The following is a 26,298-nucleotide window of genomic DNA, read 5'->3' as shown; positions in this document are numbered from 1 at the left end:
TTATATCTGCGATGTTAAGAAGCTTTGGTCCAGTGCTCCCTGCTCCCCCCCCCCCCCCCCCCCCCCGCCCCCGAAATTCAAGTTGAATATTCACCATCTGATATACTGTTAAATTAAAATTAAGATGTCAAATTAAAATGTCATTTTAATGCAATAAATGTTGGGTTACTACTGCTTTATCTATAGACTATTCTTTTCTTCTATTTAGCTGGAGATATTTACATTATTAGTGCAGGATGGCACCCAACTGCTTGCAGCCATCATTCAGTCTTCACCATCAGAATTATCCAGGAATGTCTTCTGAGTGTTTGTCTCTTATCCACAACAGTAATTTCAGTATAATTTAACCAAAACCAAAGAAGTCTGATAGAAGTTGTTTCAAAACATGTGGAGAGGTTTTTTGTTGTTATAAATCGGTTGAAAGACTATGGGAATCCTAAGCAAGTCTTGGCTGTAGCAGCAATTGCAAATTTGGTGGAAAATTGGATAGAAACTAATCTCTACGTGGCTTCCAGTACCACGTGAAAGTCCTTTCTTCTCAGTTTAACATTTCTTCAAGCAAATCCAATAAAAAGAAACTGATGTGTAGTGCATTGTAGTGGTCAGTAACGTCATGCATTCTGCTTTAACTAATAGACTGATAGGCTGTCAGATGCAAACAAGCAGAACTCCATTGTTAACAGGAAAGAATCTCTCAACTAGTTGAATGATTTTTCACATTTGCACACATGTACTTAGCACTGAGGTCAACTACTGGATATGCAGATGACATACAGAAAGAATCCTACAGAGGAGGAAGAAAGAACACAAACCAGGACATTTTACATCCTGGATTTCTGCCTTTCTGACCACATGACCAGGATTTATTGTTTATTTATTTATTCTCCACCCAGCCTGTGATTTTTCTTGGGGTTGCCCTGTCTCAGGTGCAGGACCTTGCACTTGGCCTTCTTGAACTTCATGAGGTTCGCATGGGCCTACCTCTCCAGCCTGTCAAGGTCCCTGTGGATGGCATCCCTTCCCTCCAGCGTGTCGACGGCACCACACAGCTTGGTGTTGTCAGCAAACTTGCTGAGGGTGCCCTCAGTCCCACTGGCCATGTTGCTGACAAAGGTGTTAAGCAGTGCTGGTCCCAGCACTGATCCCTGAGCAATGCCACTCCTCATTGATCTCCCCTTGGACATCAAACCGTTGACCACAACCCTTTGAGTACGGCCATGCACATTATTCACCACCCTTATCCACTGAGTGGTGCACCCAGGAAATCCACGTCTCTCCAGTTCAGAGACAAGGATGTTGTGCAGGACACTGTTAAAAGCTTTGTACAAGTCCAAGCATGTTGTCAGTTGCTCTTCCCTCATCTGATTTTAAATGAAATTTCCTGTATTTCAGTTTCTGCCCATTAGCTTTTGTTCTTTCACTGGATACCTCTAAGAAGTCCTGCTCCCCCTTCTTCACATGCTCCCATCACCTCTTCAAAGACACTGATGAGATCCCCCTGAGCCTTCTCTTCTCCAGACTGAATAAGCCCAGCTCTGTCAGAGTGGATTGCTTTTCTTTGGTTGAGAGGTAATTTTGAAATGAGCATACTAAAAAGAAGATTACTTTGTTAAAGGAATATATCTGTGTTGTGGTTTAACCCTGGCTGGCAACCAAGTACCACACAGCCACTTGTTCATTCTCCTTCACCCAGAAGGGTGGGGAAGAGAATCGGAAAGGAATGTAAAACTCAAGGGTTGAGATAAGAACAATTTAATGGGTAAAGCAAAAGCTGCACATGCGAGCAAAGCAAAGCAAGGAATTCATTCACCACTTCCCATGGGCAGGTAGGTGTTTGGCCATCCCCAGGAAAGCCAGGCTCCATCACGTGTAACGGTTACTCAGGAAGACAAACGCCATAATGGCAAATGTCCCTCCCTTCCTTCTTCTTATTCCAGTTTATATACTCAGCATGACGTCATATGGTATGGAACACCATCCCGTCCCAGTGTCCCGTGCCCCTCCAGCCCTCTCCCTGGCAGGGCCTGAGAAACTGAAAAGTCCTTGACTTAGTATAAATGTTACCTTACCAGCAACAACTAAAACCATCAGTGTGTTATCAGCATTGTTCTCACCCAAATCCAGAACACAGCACAGTACTAGCTACTAAGAAAAAAATTAACTCTTTCCCAGCTGAAACCAAGATAATTAGTTCAGTGAATGCTGAATTACTTATTAAGGTTACATACAACATATTAACCGACTGATTAATTTTTTGTGACTGTACTGGTGTAGCTACAATGTGGAATAGATTTTAAGTTTCACATACCCTAAAATAAAGGCATCATATTCCCAAATTTCATCTTATGCCATGAATCACGAAGTATTTTTTAAAAAGGTATCTTTCTTTTTCACAACAGTTTGGTAGCTTACTATCCAGTGTGGTACCTCCAACCACATTACTCATTAGTTTCCCCCTTCTCTAAACTCAGACCTCCAGCTGGGGACCCTATCCAGTGCAGAAGCGCACCTTGCTTGCATGGTGTCCTGCACGTGGCTGCACCAAGCTTGCATGTGATACTGTGGCTCTAGCACTCCCTTTCCCACTATCTCTGCATTTAGCCCCCAAACACCTCATAAGTATGGGATACTCCCATTTACCTACCTCCCGCCTCTCATCCAAGCACCTTGCTGCAGCATTTTTTTCCTGAGGTGGTTTTGAATATTACTTCCCAAGGCCTATGGTGCAAGTGATGCACAAGATGATGTCTCTCCTGGGGGACATCCATGGCAAAACTCTGCACAGGGTTAGGGAAGCCCAGTACTCCTAGGTGTGGATAGGTTAAGTCATCCCTGAGCAACACATGAATTTTTCCCCAGGCTTCCCCGCTGCAGCACAGTTTTGCTGCCATACACCTGGAGGTCTGCTTTTCCAGCCTCAGTCATGTTATCTATTGTTATTCCACGTGAAAAGCCTTTTTTGTCCTTCTTGTTCACATCCTAGACTGCTGCTTTTTTACAACTCCTTCTTCAGGTTTTCACAAATCTTCTTCGAGTGCCAGCCTGAAGAGAATGAAGTTATTAGGCCTCTGCCTAAGTTTATTAGGCCTCTGCCTATGAAATATTTAATAAAGCTGTTAAGTGATATCTGGGTGAAGATCACTCCCCGTGATTTCCCTCTTGGCACAGATCCCCCTTCCCACCATGTACATTATTCTAAAAATATAAAGACAGCAAAGCTTGCCAAATATTGCTGAGGAAAATCTGGACTAAATGATGACTGCAAACCTCAAAGGAAGAGAAGAACCAGACAGCTGACCCAGAAAAGAGATTAATTTTTCTTCATTCTGCAGTTTTGGATTATTAACCTCGGCTGTTTGCTCTGCTTGCTTAGTGTCAGATTTCATGTCAGAAATTCCAGTCCTATGTGTAAGGGAGTAACAACTTAAAAAAAAACCCAACAAAAACTCAACCTGTTGAGACACATTGCAGTGTGCCCTGCCAGCTGATAACATCAGAGAAAATTTTATGCCTGCAAGGCTGTTCCTGGCATGGATGATGTATGTGACTGAAGGCATGTCTGCATATTTGAACTAAGTACAGAAAGTGGGTTATACACAAATGGTTCAAGTGTGCTCTTTAAAACATTTTCTGAACTCAGACTTGGTGCTTTTGACCACAGGACACCAACAGTGAGGTGTGAAATGCAGAGCCTTGTCTAATTTAGGTCCCTGTACTGGTTATAATTCTCTGAGGTTTTGCTCCTGATGCTTTGTCTACCTGCTACACGTTTCTTCCATAGAGAAGTATGATGTGTTTCCTTACACACACTATGCAAAGATTACGAGGGTTGGAGCTGCTCCAGCCGCGAAAGGGGCAGGAAGGCTTTCGGGGTACCTCGGAGCAGCCCCCTCCAGCCGACATTCGGGCCGCCCAGAGGTGGCACAGCGGGCGAATGACTGACAACAGCTGTAGGCGACACCTGGGCAGCTCCCCTGTGGAAACAACAGCCGAGAGGAGAGCCGGGCCTGCTCCCGGGGCAAGCGGCCGAGGGGCGCCCGAGACCCTCCCTCCTCAGAGGTCTGCAAAATGTGAGCAACCAAACCCCGAGCGGCCTGGCCCGGCCGCCCCGCACGGCTCATGGCGGACGTGCCCGCCGCTGTGCGAGGTGGCGCCCCGCGGACCCCCCGCCTTGCGCGCTGCCGCGGGAACCCGCCGGGCAGGGCCGGGGGCTCCCGCAGCGGCCCCTGTGCCTGGGGAAGGCGCCCAGCCCCGTCCCGCGTCCCGGGCCGGTGCTCCTGGCGCGGTGGGCGGGCCGCGGGAGCAGCTGCGCTGTGAGGGGGAGGGAAGAGGCCGTCTCCGGGCGGCGGGCAGGGAGCGCCGGGCCGCCAGCGGGCCGGGGCGGTGACGCTCTCCCGTCGCTCCTCAGGGCCGGCGGTGCGTGCCCGGTCGGGCCGTGGCTCCGGCCCCGCCGCCGCAGCGGCATGGCGGGTGGGCGGGGGGCCGGCGTCCCCGCCGCCTTGCTGCTGCCGGCGCTGCTGCTGGCCGCCAGCCGGCCGGCCCTCACAGGTAGGGCTGCCCGCGGGGCGCCGCCATGGCGGGGGGCGCCGCTGACCGGCGGGCCGGGCACCGGAAGGCACCTGCGCCGGGCGGGGGGAGGGGTGGCCAGGAACTGGCGGGCCGGCAGCCCCGGGCGCGGTGCGGGGAGGCGCCCCGGGGCCGGACCGGGCGGGGCCTCCCGCCGCCGGCTGTTCACCGGTGGCGCCGCGAACGGGAGCGGCCCGCCCGGGGGTGCGCCGCTGCCCCGGCCCGGCGGAGGGAGGCCCGGCGGGCAGCACCGTGGGCCCGGTCCTGGGGCCGGCGGCCCCGGCGGGTGAGGCCCAGCAGCGGCCGCAGCCCCCGGCCGTGTGGCGGGAGCCGCGGAGCCGGACGGGGGCGGGCTGCGCGGGGGCTGAGCCTCGCCGCTCTCGGCTGGGGCCGCTGGAAGCGGCCCGGCAAGGGGCTGGGACAGCAGGCGTCCCGGTGGCGGCGTGGGTGTCCCCTCCCTGCGAAGTGATGGTCGAGCCTGCCAGTTGCGTTTGAGCCTGTGTGGATGCCCGTTTCCCCGCCTGCCGTGGAGATGCTGGGGCTTGACGTAGCTACACTTTATAATAAAGAAACAAAACCCAAGCAACGTGGGTGAAAAGCCTTTTTTTTTTTTACAGTCGTAACTGTGGTATGTCACAAGGAAAGCGCTAAGGCACGTGCAAGAATATTCCCTGATTCCTTCCCTTGCTTTGGCGTGGGTGTGAGCTAGCCACCCCGATGTTAGGTGTCAGCCAGCAACTGCAGATATGTTTTTTGGCATCCAAATTTAGCAGTCTTGTATCTGGCTATCCAGACATACCAGGGGCCTGCAGCTCTCACTGAGGGTGATGCACGCTAAGGTGTAGGTCTTGGGTGGTCACCAAAACCATTAGGACAGCCAAAGCTTCAGCTGGAAATGTCTTTTGCTTCTTCTTGTGATGTATCTTCAGGTAAATTATAATTACAGCATCAAATACTGGTAATCAAGTTTATTATTTAAACACCTTTTTAAAATAACAGACCAGCAGAAATTCTTTTTCTTACTCTTTGCAATCCCATGTGACATGAACCAGTTGCTGTAACTCCCTTTCATTAGAGATGTCAAGTGTCTTGTCAGTTTCTATGATTGTATGGTGGCTGTTTTCACTAGATGAGAAGACTAGTTAGAAATTTACTCCTAATATTTCATTGTAACTTTAAAAAATAATTTTCAGTTCTTCAGAGGTTAATGAAGGCTGAATTGGTAGTTTTTCTTGCAGAATTAACTTTAGATATTACAAGTGAGGTCTGCTTCTCTTGTCTTTTTGTGAGATAATTTCAATGTGTGGTGCTCTAAGTGATGTTCTCACTGGTTTTGTGAACAAAAAAGCCTGTGTACAGGTGGATTTTTTTATTGCTTATAGAGATGTGTCAGGGCTGTCAATGATGACAGGGAGATCTGATTGTCACTGGAATTTTTCTGGTAATAGTAGCGTTGTCTTAAATGTTATGACAAAGGGTTTTGTTGTTGATTTTGAAATTGTGAAGCTGACATACTACTTTATGCCTCGCCATTGCAGTAGCATCCTTCATCCCCAGCATGGCATGCAGTGCAAGGCAAAGCCAGAGCCAGAGGGTACATTTGCAAACTGCAAGGTAGGGGTATCTGCAGTGCAACCTGCTCTTGCGTGTTCTAACCTAGGTGCGTCCATGCAGAATGCTCAGGCTGAGCTGGTGTCTACCAAGTGAGCTTGTTAATTCCAGCTCTCCCGTCTTACTCCAGCTCCTGCTATAACTATGGCTGTACCCAGAGACAGAGAGGCTGTGCTCCCAGAAAGTCTTAAGAGTGAAATAGCAAATCAGTTGAAGGCTGGAAGGGGACACCCGCTTCCCCCCCCCCCCCCCCCCCCCAACTAACAGCTTCTTATAGGCAATGAATTGAAATTAGTTGTTAAGTGGTTTTCCTGAGTGTGATTCTATGGTAGAACCAGAACTTCATGTCAGCTCTGTTCACTTGACATTCACTGTGTTAACTACAAGACTATCTTTTATCTGGAAATCACAAAATCATAGACAGTTTTGGGTGGAAAGGACCTTTAAACATCATCTTGACTGGTATGTGAAGTGTTTGTAGATGCAACACAAGGATGTTCCTTACTGTGTACATTTTAGGTGAGTGTAAGAGGCATACAAACTCATAGTGTTTGATTTATCCACAAAATCTCACTGTAGGTCCTACACTGAGAAAGTGTGAATCAGCCCTGAGAATTTACTTTTGAATAATGGTTACATTACCCTTAAGGGGCTAGTGAGTCTGGCAGCTCCCTTTTCGACTTCCATCTTTCCCTATGCCCCTTATGTGCTGTTAACATCATCTGCTACTGGCTTTAGATAGAGAACGAAGATGAAAGTAGTTTTTTCGTCATGAAGTGGGTTATTTTGGTTCTTTATTTTCTGTCTGTCATTTTGCTACATTATTCCCACCTTTTGTCCTTGTAGCAAAGCTTCATTAATCAAAGTCCTGTTTTGTGAGGTATCGGCACTGTGTTTTGGAGAGTGTAAGATCTGTAAGCAAACCGTATTACCTAAGGTAGTTTGTGGTAACCGGTAGTGCTTTTCAGCCTCACCAATTGAATCTGATCATATCTGTGATGCAGTAAGTACTGAGTTAAAAAAGGAACATTCAAAATATGATTCCATCTAGCTGTAAGAGAAAATTAAGAAGCTGTGAGTGCATTTTTGTTTATGAGGATATATTTTCTGTAGGTTTTTTCCCCCTAGGTGACAATATTAATTGCTGCTGAAAGGACGTTCACTTTTTCCTCCCCCTACAACAGTGAGAGGCATTGAGATCCACTGTGTGAGGGTAGTCTTCATTTCATCATGCTCATGAAGTTCTAGACTTAATGGACTTTGAAGTACTAACTAGTTTTAACGGACAGTCACCCAGACTGTAAGATTTTCTAACAGGAGGTGAGGTTTCAATGAGAAACTTGGGAAAAATGAGCTAGCAATGTGATTCTTCACTGCTGTTCAGAAACAAAAAAGCAAATATGAAATTACTTTTAGGAAAGTAATTGCTGTGAAATTTTATTTTCTGACTGCTAGTTTGAGCTTTGAATTGCCAGAACTGATCATCTTGATTTCTAGAATATGCAGTTCCAGATGACTCCATGAAACCCATGGCAATTTATTTTACTATTTGCATTATATTTTAAAAGACAGTGATTTTTATCACTGATGTGATGAAGTATACACAGACCTTTCCAAAGTTCCAACAAAATGTTCCCATGTAAGGTATTTTGCCTGAAAGAATTATTTTTCCGTTAGGACAGCTTCATATGATGAATTCTTTTTATCCTATCTTCATAGCATCTTTTTCATACCACTTGGATAAGGCTTTTTTTTAGAAGCTTTAGTATAAATTATTTCCTCTTAAAGTAATTGTATTCAAGTGCTAGAACCCAGTATCTATTTCTCCAAAATATTTCTGTTTACTCTAAATTTAGGATTCTGCTATAATTACAGTGATTTGAAACATTACTGGCAGATTCAAGGTGAAAGAAGGAAATACAACTGGATAGGGAAATAAATGTGCAAATCACAAACTGCTGGAACAAACGCTTGCAGCATGTGAATCACTTCAGCTCATTTGTTCTGATAAATGGTTCCAGGAAAGTTCCTCAGTACAGAACTGAAACATGCTAAAACTACAAACTTTTGTAGGAGCAGAGTCAGTATTTGTGTAACTAGGGAATTCACTTTGCGGAGGACTGACAGCTCTTTTGGTGGTGCAGTGATTGAAGTCTTGGATCTGGGTGCAAAGCTCTCTTAGCTGGAAGGAGCTAGAGAAATGGTCTGTTTCTGTGGGACAGCTCTAAGCATGTTTGTAGTGCAGAATGTGAGTCCATGCGGTAATTTGTAAATGTATTCTTTTTTTCTGGCGGAGTACTGATAAAAGCTTGTTACATTTGGTACCTGGAATTTGGTACTCTCTCACTAAGATTCTCTCTCTTTTTAGTCTGTCTCCAGTTGTGCTGTACAATCAGAGTAAACAAGGCTTATCAAAGTTATTAATATCACAACAGCTTATTTATATTTGGTATTAACAGGCTCTGAACACTTGTTTCCATCACTCAAATTCTATACCAAGAGAGACCCTTCCTATTATATTTATGTTGGAGGTTGTGTACTTGTTTTTCCTGTGGTTGAGGGGAACAGTTAGGACCTGCATCTTCATCCATTGGAACCTGCTTATTTTATCTTTGTTACAACAGGTGCTATTTAGGATTCAGGGTATCTCTCATTGTTTGCCTAGCATTTATGCATGAGGACTCTTAATGAGGCTTCAAGCTGTACTTTCATATAGCCTGAAGGTATTTTTACTATATGGAAACCTGCCTTCACCTCTAGATTGCACAACCCTTCCACCTCTCACTGGAGCACCCTAAAAGTGGTGGTAGCATAAAAGAAATGTATCAGTATGAAAAACTGCTGTGCTGTTTTGAGAAGGGAGGGACAAAGGTTGAGAGGAAAGACAAAGTTATACCACTTCAGTTTCTCTACAATCTTGAAATGAGCTCTCAGAGAATGTGCCTATAGTCTAATATTAGTGTGAAAAAGCTCTGCTCTACAAAAGGAGATGTCACACTTTTTTCACTAACCACAAGGAGAAGCAGACTGCACTTTTAGCCAGGGCTTCTACTTGAACATCTAAAATAGCAGAGTCAAAAAAATACCTGAATTTGTCAACAGACAGAAAACCACTGTTGTCTGGCAGATTAATATTTATCTGAGCTGCCTGTGCCAGTTGATTTCTGTTCCTGTTACACTTTTGCGAAAGAGCTGCAGGGGACAAAATCTTTAGGGTGCATATCTCAGCTGAACTATGGGAAGCTTGTTAATTCAGATACCTAAAACAGATGTTGCTTCTAGATACACTAGAGGTGATGCAGCCAGGACCTCACCAGTCACACCTGATGGTTTATGCACTTGTTGCACTTTGAGTATGCTGTTAAGATGGATGAATTAACCTTTAATTTGACTTTGCATTTTTCACATAGAAAAATAAGTACCTTTGTTTTCTTGAAGGGACATTGTATGAATGGAGTACCTTGGGAGGGGTGTGCTTCAACCTTTAGCCGATCAGGCCCTTCTCTGTGTTTGGGGCTCTTAGATGCCAATACACCGTAGGACAGCAGTAGATGGTGAGATAACAAGTTCAAAACCGGTGAATGTGATCCGCGCCCCCCCTTCTTTTTAATTCATTTTTATACAGCCAGCCTGTAGACCTCACTGGTACGGATTATTAGTGAAGCCACTACGTGACTACAGTCATCGTCTTTCCATTGAACAGCAAAAAAGCAAAAAAACCTCTCCTGGCATGGCAGTTCTGGAGTTTGAAGAGGATCCTGACCTGCATACATGGGCTATGTTAGACGTAATCCTTTACTTTTGTGATTTTACCTTTAATGACTAAGTAGTGTAATAGATTGCATGACTCCCCTGCCTCTACCCTCCCTGTCCTGTAAAACAAGTCATATATTACTGTTTTCGCAGCAAATTAGCACACTACATGGGAACAGTTTGTCTGAGCAGCAGTAAATTTGTGGCCTAATTATGACATTTATTGTAGTATTGAAACCAGAAGGCCAATATATTATGTATTAATAGTAAAAAAATGCTTTTGTCTACATCAGAAGGATTCAGGATGTCCAAATACACTTTTAAGTGTTATCTGCGTTGTTTTTCCTTACGCTATAGGCTTCTGGCCAAAGCATTATCTTTAAAGGGCCCAGACACCGGTACATTCTGAACATTTTGAAGATAAAACCATTGTCCAAATACTCTCTTACATGGGAACTATGTAATTTTTCTTTTTTGTTTGAAGATCAGATTAATATTTCCATTTTTTCATATAAAAGGGTGGATATTAGGGGCAGGGAAGTGACCTGCTAAAATCTCTCTCTTTCTCTTTTTCACCTGGCTTGAATGTAAAAACCTGTATGGATTACGTAAGTATGAAAATCTTTCTGGGTTACTGATTCAGGTACAGTAGGGAAAGCCTTTCCATATTACTTCCTTTGGAAAAAAAGGTGTAGAAAGGATCCAAATAAGGGAAGGATTGATATATGGGGACCTTTGGCTGTTTCCTGTCCACAGTGGAGACCAAAAGAAGTTTAACAGACTTGAAGTCTGCATTGAATTGCTTCCAGTTAAGAAATGAGTATGGAATTGTGATCCTGGGGTCACTGTTCTTACATATGATCCCTGTGCATTGCTGAGAAGATTCATAATCGAGTCTGAAGTGCGAAATACTGACAGAAAAAATGTGAAAAAGGAAAAAAAATAATTATTTCAGTTAGCTGTTTAGTGTTTTTCGTTTTGGATGAATGTGCGTGGCTCATGATAACTATGGTGAGTCTGAGTTTGGTTTCTTGTAGGTAGATTTCTGGGGTTGTTAGTTTTGGCAACAGAGAAGAGACAAGGTTTTTATCGCTTTGCACTTTGGTGAGTACAGAAGTCAGTAGAAAAATTATTTTGAGTGTGTTGGTTGAATTTGATGAGCTTTTTAATGCTAGCGAATGAAAGCTGAACAAAAGGATAAAATGGAAGCCTAATGCCACCACTAGATGACAAGTGAAGAACTTTTTGCTCTGTGATTATGAAGGTTTTTGCTGTGCCTGGCCTGGTTTATTGTAGTTACTTCTAAGAGGGATGTTGTGGACAGATCTGATTAGCAATCTTCAGTAAAATTACTTGAAACAAATCTTTCAGAACTTACACTTCCCATAGAAATGCTGTCTGTTATGATGGAAATAATGGAAGGGATTTATAACCCCAGCGTGGTATTTCTAGTCAGAGTTGAGGGTTGGCTCTAAGGGCTAAGAGAGATGAGTATCACAAATTAACCAGTAACTCAGGTTGAATGGATCTTTAAATCAGCATCCCAAGTGCTTATGCCTCTATTTCTGTGAGCCTTTGTGTGTATGTATCCATGTCCATGAAAGGATGTTATAGCTGACTCTTCTCAGCTGCTTCTACCCATCTTTTCCCTTTGAGACACAGAGCTGTTATGGAATAGGTTATCTGCCCAGGCACTCCAAAGGAACCGTTCCCTGTATGATAGGCTGAATTCACCTGTTCCAGTAGCAAGGGAGCTTCAAGACGGGTACTGTTGGTTGAGCTCCACATACGTTCCATAATGGTGTAATTAACATCAGATGGTCCATGGTAAAATGTCCCCTTTTCAAAAGCTGTGGCACCAGATTCATTTTGAGGTCACTTCATAACACAGTTTCAGTCAGAAATAATTCTCAAAGAGTCTGTTCTAGAGGAACTTGATTCCTATACTATAATAACATGCTGCTTGGTTTGCTGGGTACTGAAGCAGAAATCACACCAAAGCACTGTAGGTGGTCTTGGCACAAGATCTTATTTAGTGCTGGGTCAGTGCCTAGGCTGATGTTGATCTTCCTGCTGCACCTTCAGCGATGGATTCTGACTCTGAAGTGTTGTGTGGAAGGCAGAAGCTTTAAGTTAAGTTTCTTTTTTCTTTTTCAGGAAATTCATGTATAGTATAAACACCAAACTGTTTCCCAGTGGCACACTGCAAAATATTGACTCTGAAACGGTGTTTCTAGTTATTCTAAGTTGCTCTTAACAATCCATGGATAAATTTATCTTTCTGCTCAGTTGCTTCCCCAAAATTCCAGTGTTTTTTCCCCACGTATTTGAGTCTAATGAAAATATGGTATCTTTAAAAGTGGTTTTCAAGTTTCATCAGCAGTCCTTAGCTTTGATTCAGAAATTCATCAATGGAATTTGGGGGCTGTGTTACAGTGATCATAATGTAACTTTCAGGACATATTAACATATGTGAAAGCTTTGGATTAACTTGTTGATTTCTGAGGAACTTCACCAACAAAGTTATAATGAAGTCTCTTACTTGTCAGTTCCGTAGGGGTGCTAGGATGTAACGTAGCAAAATGAATGTAACTGTTTCTTGAAGTCTCAGTAGGGTGAGGAGAAGGGTCTGTCTTCTTGAGGTGAAACCTTCTTGTACCTATAACATATTTAAGTTCTGATGTTACTACAGTGACTGAAGGAAATGAAGTAATCTTTTGATGAAGACAGGTTATTTCAGACAGTTAGGTTATGCTTCCTGTGACCTTCAGGAAGAAATCATCTCTGTGCCTCATTTGCTGAGATGGAGGTCAGGAGACTCCTCTCCCTTACCTGTGTTATCGGGTCCAAAGCTCCATAGGGTAGGGACAATCTCCTGTAGTCCATCTGTATGGTAGATAGAACAGTAACAGTCCTATCCACTGCCATAATATGAATTTACTGTAACATAAAAATTAAAAACATTTAACCTGTGTTCTGGCCTATTAGTAAAAATCCATCCTCACTGAGACTGGGGGTTTGTCTCTAGTTCTGTTATTCCAATACTTGCTTTAAAAGGCAGGACTTTATTAACCCCACAGTAATAACATTTCTATATACAACAAGCGGCATTGGTTCTCTTACTGTATAGATTTTAATGGAAGAACTGTAAGGTATTTTAGAGCTACTTGATGAAACTTATTTTATGCTAGAAGTAAATTGGTGGGGAAGAACTCCTTTTTGTTCAACTTGGAACTAGCTTTTCTATGTGCAGTGGAGACCCTTCCTTTGCAAGAAATATGTGTACTTCAGTAATCTAAAAGTCTTCCCTATGTTTCTCTGGGTACTTTATATAACACACTATTAGATAGCTTTTGGCTGTGGGGTTTGCTGAAATCTTATTCCTGGGAAAGAATTTTTATGTATACTACATCAAATTTTTAGATACCATTGATTGTTTCATGAAACAGCTAGTTAATGAGACCATTGATTTGGTACTCTGTAATGTGCAGAATCCAGTTTAAGAGTCTGAGTTAAAACCACACTTTGTAAGAGTCATCAGAGTATGTTAGATTAAGCAGAGGGACAGCTGATGTAGACACTGGAACAATTAAACCTCGGAAGTCCTCTGCAGTTATGTTTAATTTTAAAAACTGTGTTGAAATAAGAAAGTTGTCTCAGAATGAAGCTAAAATCTGCAAAATAAACACTTAACTGGTGGCATCCTTAAAGAATTGTGTCCAGAAAAACTGAAAGATCAGAAACCCTGGCAGATGTAATGTGGAAATAGACAGGGCTGAAAAAAAAAAAAACCAGGTCAAAGATCAGCTAGCTGAAGGAATCAAAGCTTTTACTAAATCCTTCTTAAATACATCAAGAACAAAAACCCTGCAGAGGGTCTGTGCAGCCAGTTGATTAAGTTATCAGTATAAAAGCAGCACTCAGAAAGGGCATGACTGCTGCAGAGAAGCTAAATGAAATGGTGTTCACTGCTAATTGGGAAGATTCCCAAACTGAAATTCCTTTTTTCTGGGGGGAATGAGAGGGGTTGACCTAAAAAAACCTCAGGGATGAAATTGCTTACTTGCTAAGGGTAATAACTAATCTCATGCTGTAAAATTCCTGGGTGCATGGAATCCTGGAGGGCAGCAAATTTTATGCCGGTGTAAAACAAGAATGAGCAGGGGACTGTAAACCTGACATCCATACCATTCAAATTTATAGATTTATTTAAAGATAAGTTCTGCTGTACAAACCTCTTGGTGTTTTCTTGATGTGGGTGGGTAAGGTGGCTATGATTCAGATTCCCAAAAAGGCTTTTGGTAAAATTTGTCATCAAAGGCTTTTGAGCAGCCATTGGATAGGAGTGCAGGTCTTTGTATATTAAGTAATGGATTAAAAGATAGGAGAAGGGGGTAAATGATTTTTTTTTTCTGGTAGGAGTTTTTGAAGATTTGGTCTTGTGATCTGGGCTGTTCAGTGTAGTAATAATGGGGATATTAAAGGCAGTGAGTAGTCAAATGAGAAAGTTTGCTAGTCTTACTGTTCTTCAAGGCAGAAACTTCAAGGCAGAGGGGGGAGAAGGGAGTGAAGGAGGTGTGTACCAAACTGAGTGACTGGCCAACAGGGCAGCAGGGTTAGTTGGAGGTTGCATACAGGAAACAAGAGGGCACTTCAGCCGGGAAAAGAGATGGATGAATATAGGAAAAAAATCACAGATGGCAGGAGACCTGTGGGTCTTCTCATTAGAGATGACAGAGGATGTCTGTGATGGAGATGTAAAAGCATGTTGTACATGAAGATGTTTCTTTCCAAAGAGAAACTAGAGGAGTACTTCAGAGGTAAATCCTTTGGCAGCTGCAAAATACACCAACTATGACAAGCTCAGGAAAACACCTGAAACAAATAATTGGAAGAATTTTTGAAGGGAAGTATTAAATATGATTGCATTGTTCTTCTGATTCTCTGTCATCACTGTTGGAGGTAGGATACTGGGCTATATTCACGGCTTGTCCATACGAGCATGGCCATTGTGCTTTTATCCAGTTGCTTGGACTGGTGAATTTGGTATCTGAGATCTGTTTTCATTCATACATAAATAAGTATATGGAGAGTTAATGTAAGGGTTTTTTATTTATTTGGCTGTAGATAAGAAAAAGAGATTTTTTTTTTGTGTGACTAAATCTCCTGTTTATTTTCCTTTCTTTCAGTATCATTTTATGGTGATAGCTTTGTGGAGTTGAGCATGACAGAAGCATCCTCTCAGACATCCTTACAGTTGCGGTTTCGAACAAGCAAGGCACATGGACTGCTTTTTCTTGCAGCTGGGAAGAAGGATTATTGTTTAATGGAGCTACGTGCAGGAAATGTACAGGTGTGGTTTATAACTATAGCTAAAAACATATGTGTAGCCTGTATTGTTTAGTATTTTTCTTTAAGCTGTTATCTATAACAATTCTCAAAGTTTGTTTTAAAAAAATTGAAAAATCACATAATTGATAATTTCAAAATATTGTATTTATTTCTTACTCTCATAGTTATTAAAAGTGGCCTTTAAGAGCCTTTGAGATCTCTAGATCATAGAATCATAGAGTGGTTTGGGTTGGAAGGGACCTTAAAGATCACCTAGTTCCAACCTCCCGGTCATGGGCAGGGACACCTTCCACCAGACCAGGTTGCTCCAAGCCCCATCCAGCCTGGCCTTGAACACTACCAGGGATGGGGCATCCACAGCTGCTCTGGGCAACCTGTGCCAGTGCCTCACCACCCTCACAGTAAACAATTTCTTCCTTATATCTAATGTAAATCTGCCCTCTTTCAATTTAAAGCCATTCCCCCTTGTCCTGTCACTCCATGCCCTTGTACAAAGTCCCTCTCCAGCTTTCTTGTAAGGCCCCCTCTGGGCACTGGAGGGCTGCTATAAGGTCTCCCTGGAGCCTTCTCTTCTCCGGGCTGAACACCCCCAGCTGTCTCAGTCTGTCTTTATAGGAGAGGTGCCCAGCCCTCTGATCATTTTTGTGGCCTTCCTCTGGACTTGCTTCAACTGGTCCATGTCCTTATTACTGTCTGAAGGACCCCAGAGCTGAACATGGTACTCCAGGCACGGTCTCAAGAGGGCAGCATAGAGGGGACAATCAGCTCCCTTGACCTGCTGGCCACACTTCTTTTGATGCAGACCAGGACATGGCTGGCTTTCTGGGCTGTGAGCACATGTTGCTGGGTCATGTTGAGGTTTTTGTCCACCAGCACCTCCAAGCCCTTCTCCTCAGGACAGCTCTCAATCCATTCTCCACCCAGCCTGTGATTTTTCTTGGGGTTGCCCTGTCTCAGGTGCAGGACCTTGCACTTGGCCTTCTTGAACTTCATGAGGTTCGCATGGGCCTACCTCTCCAGCCTGTCAAGGTCCCTGTGGATGGCATCCCTTCCCTCCAGCGTGTCGACGGCACCACACAGCTTGGTGTTGTCAGCAAACTTGCTGAGGGTGCCCTCAGTCCCACTGGCCATGTTGCTGACAAAGGTGTTAAGCAGTGCTGGTCCCAGCACTGATCCCTGAGCAATGCCACTCCTCATTGATCTCCCCTTGGACATCAAACCGTTGACCACAACCCTTTGAGTACGGCCATGCACATTATTCACCACCCTTATCCACTGAGTGGTGCACCCAGGAAATCCACGTCTCTCCAGTTCAGAGACAAGGATGTTGTGCAGGACACTGTTAAAAGCTTTGTACAAGTCCAAGTATGTTGTCAGTTGCTCTTCCCTCATCCACCAGTGCTGTAATCCCATCATAGAAGGCCATTGATTTTGTCAGGCTTGACTTGCCCTTAGTGAAGCCATGCTGGATGTCACCAGTGACCTCCTTATTTTCCATGTGCCTTAGCATAGTTTTCAGGAGGATCTAAGGATTCTGAGATGAGACTGACCAGCCTGTAGTTTCCTGCGTCTTCCTCATTTCCACTGAAATCAAGATCGTTGTGTTAAGATCAAATTGTATCATTGTGTTCAATGCATGATGTTCAGGAAAGGCAGAATTTCTGATTTGATGATGTTAGTTAGCATCATAGAAGATGTTTGGAGCCAAATAATAGTTTTTCTGCAGGGTAAGTTCTTGAAAGATCATTGTCACTTGGGTTCTCAGGAGTCCTAGTTGAACTGCTGAGGAGCCCATTCGCCCTTTTGTAATTATTCAAGTCATACTTGTGATGCCAAGTAAGCCTACACAAAATTTTAGTGGGATTTTATTTTTTCAATTATAATTTGTAAATTGTGTGCTTAATATGAAAAGTAATGTATTAACTATATTTTAATATATGATTGTGAAAAATACCACTTTGGATTTTGATAGGTAAAATTCTCCTCTCTTGCAGTTGAGAATTAACTTTGGCATGGGGGAACGAGTACTGCATTCTCAGCAAAGATCTCAGCTGAATGATTTAGCTTGGCACCTGGTTGAACTACATCATGAACATGATAATGTCACATTAGTAACTGATAAACATGATAGAACGAGTGCAAAAATGCCTGGAATTCTCTATGAATTAAATATAGATTATGGATTCTACATAGGTGGTACTAGTAAACTTGAAGTTCCCTACCTTGTTGGAGCACTACCTGGTTTCCGAGGGTGTATTGATGACATGTTGTTCAATCAGCTGGACATTCTGATGCCTCTGAGACCTTCTCCTGGCTTTAAAAATCTCCATGAAGTTTCAGTGGGATGCAGTGATGAATTCTTCGCAGATGAAGATGAACCCATTAGTTTCTTCAGTTCCAGATCCTATGTTTCTTTCCCATCATGGAACGTTGACGATGAAGGAATCTTGGAGTTTACATTGCAAACCTCAGCTGCACGTGGCTTGCTGCTTTACCATCCTGGGCAAGCGGGAGATTTCATTGCAATGGAAATTGAAGACGGATTAATTAAAGCCTGTGTTGGAAAACATAAAAGTAGAACCCAGCTTTCCTCTCGTAGGTCAGTCAATGATAGTCATTGGCACTACATCAAACTGAAATTTACTGCAGAGTATTTGCAGCTGACATTGGATGAAGAAACTGTGAAAAAATCATTGCCTCCCCACAGTAAGCTGCCGCTTCTGAAGGGGTCTCTCTTTGTTGGTGGTGTAGATGACAGCACACGATTAGAGTTGAGTAAGTTAGAGCTAATCTCAGTGTCTGGAAAGTATGCCAGAGGAGGATCCTTCAAAGGTTGCTTAAGAGACCTGAAAACCAATTCAGAAAAGAAATCACTGAAGAATGTTCTGGTAACAAAGGACATTTCAGCTGGATGTGAAACAGAAAGTACCTTTAATAAAAATCTTTCTTCAGACATGGCTGTAAAGAACCCTACTGTGAAAGCAGCCCCAACATTTGCCATTTCCCCTGAAAGCTCTGTCTCTCTGGGCAAGGAAGACAAAAGTCCCCTTTTAGTTCTAAGTAACTTGATTGTGCTAGAGGGTGGACAAGCTTCACTTGAATCTAAACATATAAAAGTCAACTTAGACTTTCAGAAATTAGGGATTCATCAATCACAAATTCTATTTGAAATAAAGGAACGACCCTCTCATGGAGACTTAAAGCTAGACGTTGAACCAGCGCAGGAGGTAAATACGTTTACTATGAATGATGTGTGGCAAGGGAAGATTCTTTATGTCCATGATGGCTCTGAGGACACTTACGATTATTTTAATTTTTCCATTTCTACCACTAGTGAGAAGATTGTGCCTCCATATTTGCAAGGAAATGAGCATCATGTATTCAGCATTACTGTCACTCCAGTAAATGATGCGCCTGAGATCACACTTCCCGAGGGAAACTTGCTGCTTCTCTTAGAGAACTCAAAAAAACGTTTGACTAGTGATCTGATAAAAGTTCTAGATAGGGATACAGATCCTATGGATCTTAGTCTTTCAGTGCTTGGAAATCTGAATGCAGATGCAGGATTTTTAGAAAATTCAAAGCATCCTGGAAAACCTATTACTACTTTTTCTAACGAGAATTTAAGAGAAGGCAATGTTTTCTTTGTCCACACAGGTGTCAAAAACTCAAGGATTGTTCTGAGGGCGAGTGATGGGGAGAAGGTGAGCAACACTGTTGTGTTGCGTGTCATGGCAGTTCCTTTGGATTACAGAGTTGTCAACAACTCAGGGGTAAAGCTACTCCAGGGTGTTACAGCTCTGATCACACCTAGGCATCTCGCAGTTGAAACAAATGCCAACCTCCAGGAGCTGGAGATACGGTATGACATCACAGAGCCACCACAGTTTGGGGAAGTCCAAAGACAGCATTCCAGCGGGGAATGGAAACAAGTCAACTCTTTTTCTCAACGCTCTGTTCAGCGCAGCCGTGTGAGATACTGTAGCACTTTTAAAGAAATTCAGATGGAAAATGTAACTGATCAATTTAAATTCAAAGTCAACATAGGGAACAGAATCAGTGAAGAGCACACGTTCCCAATCAAAGTGAAATGGTTAAGGTACAGTTTATTGAAACATGCTCCTCTGGAAGTTGAAAAATCAAAAAAAACCACCTTGAATTCAGATAATCTTTTTGCTGTGATTGTGGATCTAGAAATACCTGAAGATGAGCTTAATTTTAAATTGCAGTCCCTACCAAAGAATGGACAGATACTGCTTAATGACCAGCCTTTGAAAAAAGATTCAGTCTTTAGCCAGAAAGATATTACTGATGAAAAAGTAGCATATGAATTGATCAGCAAATACCATGAAGACAACTGTGATTCATTTAGATTCCTCATTTCTACAAAGTACCTGGAATCAAATTTATATGACTTTGACGTCTATATCAAATCAGATTTCAGAAACATTATTTTGACCAACAGTGGCCTGACTGTTGCTGAAGGTGAAGGAGAGTTAATAACAAGCACAAAATTGTTTGTGCAAACACCGGATAATAGAACTTTCCAATATAAAGTTACACAGTTTCCTAAGCATGGGAAATTAAAGCTCAGTAAATTTTTAGGCTCATTTGAAAGTAATGACAATGTCACCACTTTCACTAGCAAAGATATAACTGATAACCGCCTTATGTATGTGCACGATGACTCTGAGACAGCGTTTGATGAATTTCTTTTAAGAGCTTCCAGTGAAGAGTCAGGACAGTGGGCAAACTTTGATCCAGAAGTAGAACCTTTGTCAGTAGAAATTAAATTCAACATTTCTGTCCACCTGAAGAATGATGAGAAACCAGTACGTGTAATTGATAAGATATTTAATGTAGTAAGAAATGGGCAGCGATTATTAACTTTGGCAGATCTTTGCTATCATGATCCTGATTCTGATTTTGATGATGGACAGTTGCTATATACTAGACGTGGCATCTCCAATGGGGACTTGGTGTTAACAAATGATACTTTGCACAGACTCTACCAATTCAAACAAGTGGACCTGGAGCAGAAGCAAGTCCTGTTCATACACCGTGGTGCAGATTTTGGGCGTTTTGTGCTCTTTGTGACAGATGGCAAGCACTATACCTCTTCACTTCTGGAAGTTAGCGCCACTGATCCTTATGTTAGGCTGGCAAATAATACAGGCTTGCTGGTTCAGAAAGGGAAAGAGGAAACTGTTACAACAGCTAACCTAAGTGCTGTTACAAATGAAGACATAAGAAATGATCATGAGCTTACATATGAGATTGTCTCTTTCCCAAAATATGGAAGAATATATGTAAATAATCTATTGGTGGATTCTTTTACTCAGCTTGATCTGATAAAGGGGTATGTGACTTACAGGCATGATGGCAGCAACAACCGTATTGACACATTTAACTTTACAATCCATGCTAGAGATGTCCATCTGGATGCTGGAGTGCATGTTCGCATATATCTGGAAAGTCACCAGTTGCCACCAAGGATTGTGAACAAAAACAGTCTTTTGGTTGAAGAAGGAAAACCAGTGAAAATCAGTAAAGGAAAACTGCAAGTAAGTTAACTGTGTGTTAATAGTGTACATAGACCAATAGTGTGCATTTCTCCAGTCTCGTAGCAAGTTTTCTTCACCACTTTCTCAGCTGTTGCAGTGTATTTAGTCTCTGACTTCTCTTCTTTATCTCCTTTTGGTTTGCAGTAACATGACTGCATTCTGGATGCGTAATTTTGGAGACTGACACTAGCAAGGTTCCATTTCTAAGAAGGAAAACTGGTTATATTAAAGGAAAAAGCTGCCCATAGTCTTTGACTCTGTTACATATTGGTGCTTGAAAAAGTTAAGATTTGGGCACGCTGCACTTGTATATTTATTTTAGTTGTGACAATTGTTGGTACTTCGTGTATTGTTCTTACTTGAGCTGGTGGGAAATGCCAAGGAAAAAAGGGTTTTGTTTCATTCAGTTTGGAACTAGCCCAGTTAACACTGTCTGGGGATTGCATGCAAAAGTTTAAAAACATAGACTCACAAACCTGTGGTCGTTTCTCTTTGGGTAATGCTTCCCCCTCCATGGTTTGTGTGTAGCCTTGCAGTAACTGCCGCGAGAGGGCTCTGGCAGCACACCGCTGTGCTGGCCAAATCCTTCTTGCAGGCAGGGGTCTGCAGTTCTTAGCCACTAGTTAACTCTGCAGTTTGTTCCTATTCAAAATTTAAAAAACATAATTGGGGTTACAAAACACTGCCATGCCATGTTTATTTAACACGTCTACTTTAAGGGAGCCTGTATTAGGAACTATGTAACCCAGATAAGAATGCCAATTAATTAGGTAGACAAGCTCAGGGTTAAAAGTGAAAAATTCAGAAGAGAGTTATAGAATTTCTCCCATGTCTGTTTAAATAATTTTGGGGTATGTTTTTAAATTTAAGGTTGTTCACGAAAACAGTTCTTCATCTGAGATTGTGTTCACAGTAAGACAGCTTCCAGCACATGGATACATTCGGAAGTTTTCCTCAGAAGAAAATCATCTCAGTGCTGACCAAAGGCCGGTTTTGACCTTCACACAGCAAGATGTTGATGAGGGAAAAGTTCAGTATGTGCAGACAGTTTCTGACCAACTAGATGACCGTTTTTCTCTGGATGTGACCAACAGTGTCCAAACAGTGAGTGGAATTGAGATCTCTGTAGACATCATCCCCAGAATGATTCCACTAGAAGTACAGAACTTCACGGTAATTGAAGGGGGCTCGAAAGCCCTGGTGGAAGACTACCTTAAAATTTCTAGTAGACACTTTGCAGGACTCAGCTGTGAATTTATTTTAATTGAGCAGCCAAAACATGGGTATATTGAAAACTCTCATGTTCCTGGAATAAAGTTAACCACATTTACCAGAAAACAGGTAATGCATTTAGATCTGCTTTGCTGTAGTCGTGATTAATTCTTTGTATTGCTAAAAGCTATGAGGTGATTTGGTAGGAAGTGGTGAGATGCATGAGTCTGAGCTTTATTCTGGCCTTGTACTGAAGATCTTTGTGCAGTTGCTACCTTGTCATTTAGGGTGGGGAGGGAGGGTGCCTTGTTGTGGTGAACCACATCACTTCCTTGTGTACCAGTGTTCACACAGACTAGTGTGCTATAATCACAGTAGACTGATGGGGTCACTCACACTTAGGCAGAGTTGTTGGTGTTCTGGAAACCTAAAACAGACAAACTGTGAGTACATTTCGAAAAGACCAGAGGAAATAATGTGTAGATTGAACAAGGAGGAAAATGGAAAAAAAATATTTTTCTTCAGTCATGTCTTTGCTCACAGAGAAGCAGTATATGCATGATAAACTAATTTTCAGCCTTTTAGCTCTAAGAAACAAAACTGTAAGTCACCATCTACTAAAACTGTATTCAGTTTATAGATTCCAGGAAACATTGTGCTTCAGGGTGAAGGGGGAATGCTGAGAATGGCAAATTAAGATATTCTGGCTAGAGGAATGGGCAGATGAGCTGTAAATTTTGCTGTTGTGAACAGAACAACAAATATAGAGGTACAGATCAGATATGAGCATGAATAAAGTCTTAGAAGTCATAAAAAGTTGAGGCAATAAATACAGAGAGGCATGACAAGACTTGAATATTTTTCTTCTTTCATTGTGGCATTTTCTTTTAGCCTCTTTAATTTTTCCGGTTGTTACATTTTTCAGGTGGGGCAAGAATTAATTTACTATGTTCATGATGACAGTGAGGAACTGATGGACAATTTTACTGTGATGGTAAATAACACGGAATTGTGGAAACAAAGCTTGCCCCAAACTGTATTTGTAACAGTTACTGCCGTAAATGATGAAGCTCCTGTTATAAAAGTTAACAGAATTCTTCAGGTATGTTTGTCAATCATGTGATGTTGAAATTATTTCTAACCTGATACCGGTTAATGTACCTTCATTAACAGAGCATTAGGTTTGATTCTGGTGGGGCAGTCAATGTAACAAATGGTGGTCCTGGGGTTTAAGTAAATTAGTGTTAATGAAGGGAAGGGGTAGGGTAATGTATATTTAGGGAGATTCTAGTCATCATGAAGAACACTTTCTGCTGTTGTGATGTAAAGTTCATCTAGAAGGCTGACTGAGCTTTATTTTAATCTTAAAGATACGTGAAGTCTCTTGGACTGACAGGTCTTGTGGGGTGGGATGGCTTGCACCTGGATCATTGTGTGTTAGTGTTGTTTGCTAGGGCATCTTGAGGGCTCTTAACGAATGGTGTAGCTTAGAAAAGTACCAGGAGTAGTGATAATGAGAGTGCAAACATCTCACTGTTGTCTTTGGACAGGCTTCAGACCCTGTGCCTCTTGCCTTTAAGTGTACCAAAAGGTCAGAGCTGTGGAGGGGCATTCTGCTGCGTGCTTCTCTCTGGATCCCCAGTGGGATGGAGCAAGAGGAGTGAGCAGCATTTTCACTGGCACTTCATTAGGGAATTCACTATGCGTTGGGTATTTCTGATACAAACCAGGAATGTTCCCTTCTTTAGAAGTTTCTGATAAGAGTAATACGATGCAGTCTGTGAAAACTTAGAGTGTTAGAGGTCATCCAAGTATTAGTACAGACACTGAAACTATTACCGTGTGATACTAGGAGCTAAAAAAAGAACATGCTAATTGTGTCTTAACTCCCCCTCTGCCTCCAAATTTCTGAAGAAAATTTTAAAATCATCAACGGATGCTACCTTTTGCTCTTAACAGCCATAGCTGGCTTCTTAATCTTTTGATTTTTGAAAAAAGTCACTACTATCACTTCAGTTTCAGTGCTTTTTCAGATTTGTTTATTTATTTGCTTATTTATTTATAGGCTTGTTATGTGTTTGTGTTATAATCATAGTAACCAGAACCAATTTATTGTAGACACTGTACCCATGTAAACCAAAAAGCCCTTGTGTGTAAAGGCTTCCAGTATGAGATCTGATGAGTAAAAATAAATTAGGTGACTGAAAAGCAGAATGAAATGGATATGGGTCAGCTGATGAACCTGTGATCACTGTAAACCAGCTGAGAGGCATCAAGACAGAGAAGATATTTAGGAAGGGGTTTGAAAGAAGCTAAGCAGGGTATTTTGATGCTACACCATCCCTAGTGCTGTATGGTCCAGTTTACAAATTGGTGGCACCCAAAACATGCATGTAATTTTACATAGTTCTATGTTGCAGAGGAAGAATAGATTGCTGTAAAGATAATCATAACCTTTTGTTGTGTATTTAGCCTCTTCACATGAGAAAGGACATTAATTTTAAAACAGTGATAGTAGTAGTATCGCGTGGCTTCGCAGTGACAGCAGATAGTCTGTGACAGTCTGCAGATGTCTGCAACAAAAGACACCCTGGCTTGTGCAGAGACTACTGGCAGAAGCACATACTTCACAAGCATTTCAAATTCACAAGAGTAAAACCTTCCCTGGTTAAAGTAATTACAGTGGTATTCTACAGACATCAGCACAGCACACTGTAATGTTTGTCCAGTCACAGACAAGAGGGGCGTATGTCCAGTTGGATTTTTCTGTGTCTCTCTTCTAGTGCATTAGTGGCATTGAACTGCAGTCTGTTAACACAACTGCAGTGCACTGCACTGCAGCATATGGATTTTTCTAAAAGTATCTGTAAGCCTGGGCTTCCCAAGAACAATGATAACAGAGCTTAACCTAGACAGAGTTGGTCCTCTCTTCTGGGGAGGCATTTTGCATGCTACCCAGAAGCAGTATGCTGCCTTTGGGCCTGTGGTTTTGCTGGTCATGTGTAAGCTATTGCTGAGGAATAACCTTAGTTTTTGTCATGAGTGGGTACTAATAAGTAGACATATGTCGGATTCATGTACAGACTAAAATGAAGCTGGAAGATACGTCCTGGCAGGGACACACTGAGGTAATCCTTCTTCCAAGCGAACTTGCACATCCCAAGTAGGTGGGGTAAAATGGGTTTTCTTAGTCCTGCTAAATATTGAGATGAGGCAGGCATTCCTGGTTTAGGGTGATACTCGCTGGCTCCATATTCTAGCCAAGCAGTCTGTGCTCCTTGAGGACATTGTAGTGGTGAATGTTGAGTTGTTGTGTGTTGCTTTTAGGAAGACAGTAGCTCTTTCATGTCTTTTGAGAAGTTGGAAATGTTCAAAATGTACATAAGTATAAAACAAGGGACCAGTACTCTGAAAACTGAGGTCCAGTAGGATGATTTAAGTTGACTGAAGTTTAGCACCTCAGAAATTTTGCAGATCTCAATCTAAAGGATTAGAAAGAACTGCTGAACAATCGAAAAATAGGTTAGTATATGGCATCTGCTGTTGAGAAATATCTTATGTGAAAAGCTGCCTTATGTGGCCAGTGATGTTGATGTGGATGTATGAAAGTTAATCTTGGCCTTTGTCACAGGGCTTCTGGCCAAATGCAAGAAACTGTTGGGCATCTGCACACATGCTGAATGGGTCCTTCAACTCTAGCTTCCTCACTTCTGAGGCATCCATAACATCCCTTCTTCAAACAACCTTGTCTGTTGTTGTGAAGGTTATGAACACCACAGGGAGTTTCAGGAGGACAAACAACCAAAAATGTTAGGAATTATTATTGACTTTTCTCTAGGGAGTGAAAGTAAGTGATGTTTTTAGGGATTTGTTGGGTGTCCTCCTGCCTTGTGATTTTATGACATGCTGAAGTATTCACATTAACATAACATATGAGATACAGAAAGTTGTACTATCCTGAGAACTTCTGTAGTGTATGCTGGTAATCCCTGCATTTAATTTAAAGTCTTTCCATTAGAACAGTAAATGCATGAGGGGTATTTTTATTTAGAAACTGCACAGCATTCTAGGTACAATTTCCTAAAATTTCCGCAGGTTCTATTTTTTTTTTTTTTAATGGAGTGGGAATAGAGAAGGCAAATAGGATATTCTTAAGAAGATCATTACCCTGGCATTATTTGCTGTGTTTATGTGTATGTTTAAATACGTTTATGGGTCATGATGCTGTGAAATGACCGTA

At 42.3% G+C, this 26,298-nt stretch overlaps 1 protein-coding gene across 1 annotated transcript in view; it reads left to right on the top strand.

Moving 5' to 3' along the window:
* The first annotated feature begins 3,977 nt into the window (after positions 1 to 3,977).
* LOC308057022 (chondroitin sulfate proteoglycan 4-like) overlaps positions 3,978 to 26,298 on the top strand; it is a 44,961-nt gene continuing 22,640 nt past the window's right edge. The window contains exons 1-5 of the mRNA XM_080373097.1: positions 3,978 to 4,548; positions 15,120 to 15,283; positions 17,277 to 20,846; positions 21,717 to 22,187; positions 22,984 to 23,160. Coding sequence (XP_080229223.1) covers positions 4,464 to 4,548; positions 15,120 to 15,283; positions 17,277 to 20,846; positions 21,717 to 22,187; positions 22,984 to 23,160 — 4,467 coding nt within the window. The 5' untranslated portion in view covers positions 3,978 to 4,463. The remainder of the gene's footprint in view (positions 4,549 to 15,119; positions 15,284 to 17,276; positions 20,847 to 21,716; positions 22,188 to 22,983; positions 23,161 to 26,298) is intronic.

The sequence above is a fragment of the Falco punctatus genome, assembly GCF_963210335.1.
Source record: "Falco punctatus genome assembly, chromosome: Z".
Classification (NCBI taxonomy): Eukaryota; Metazoa; Chordata; class Aves; order Falconiformes; family Falconidae; genus Falco; species Falco punctatus.
This window is presented reverse-complemented; position numbering and strand designations above follow the sequence as displayed.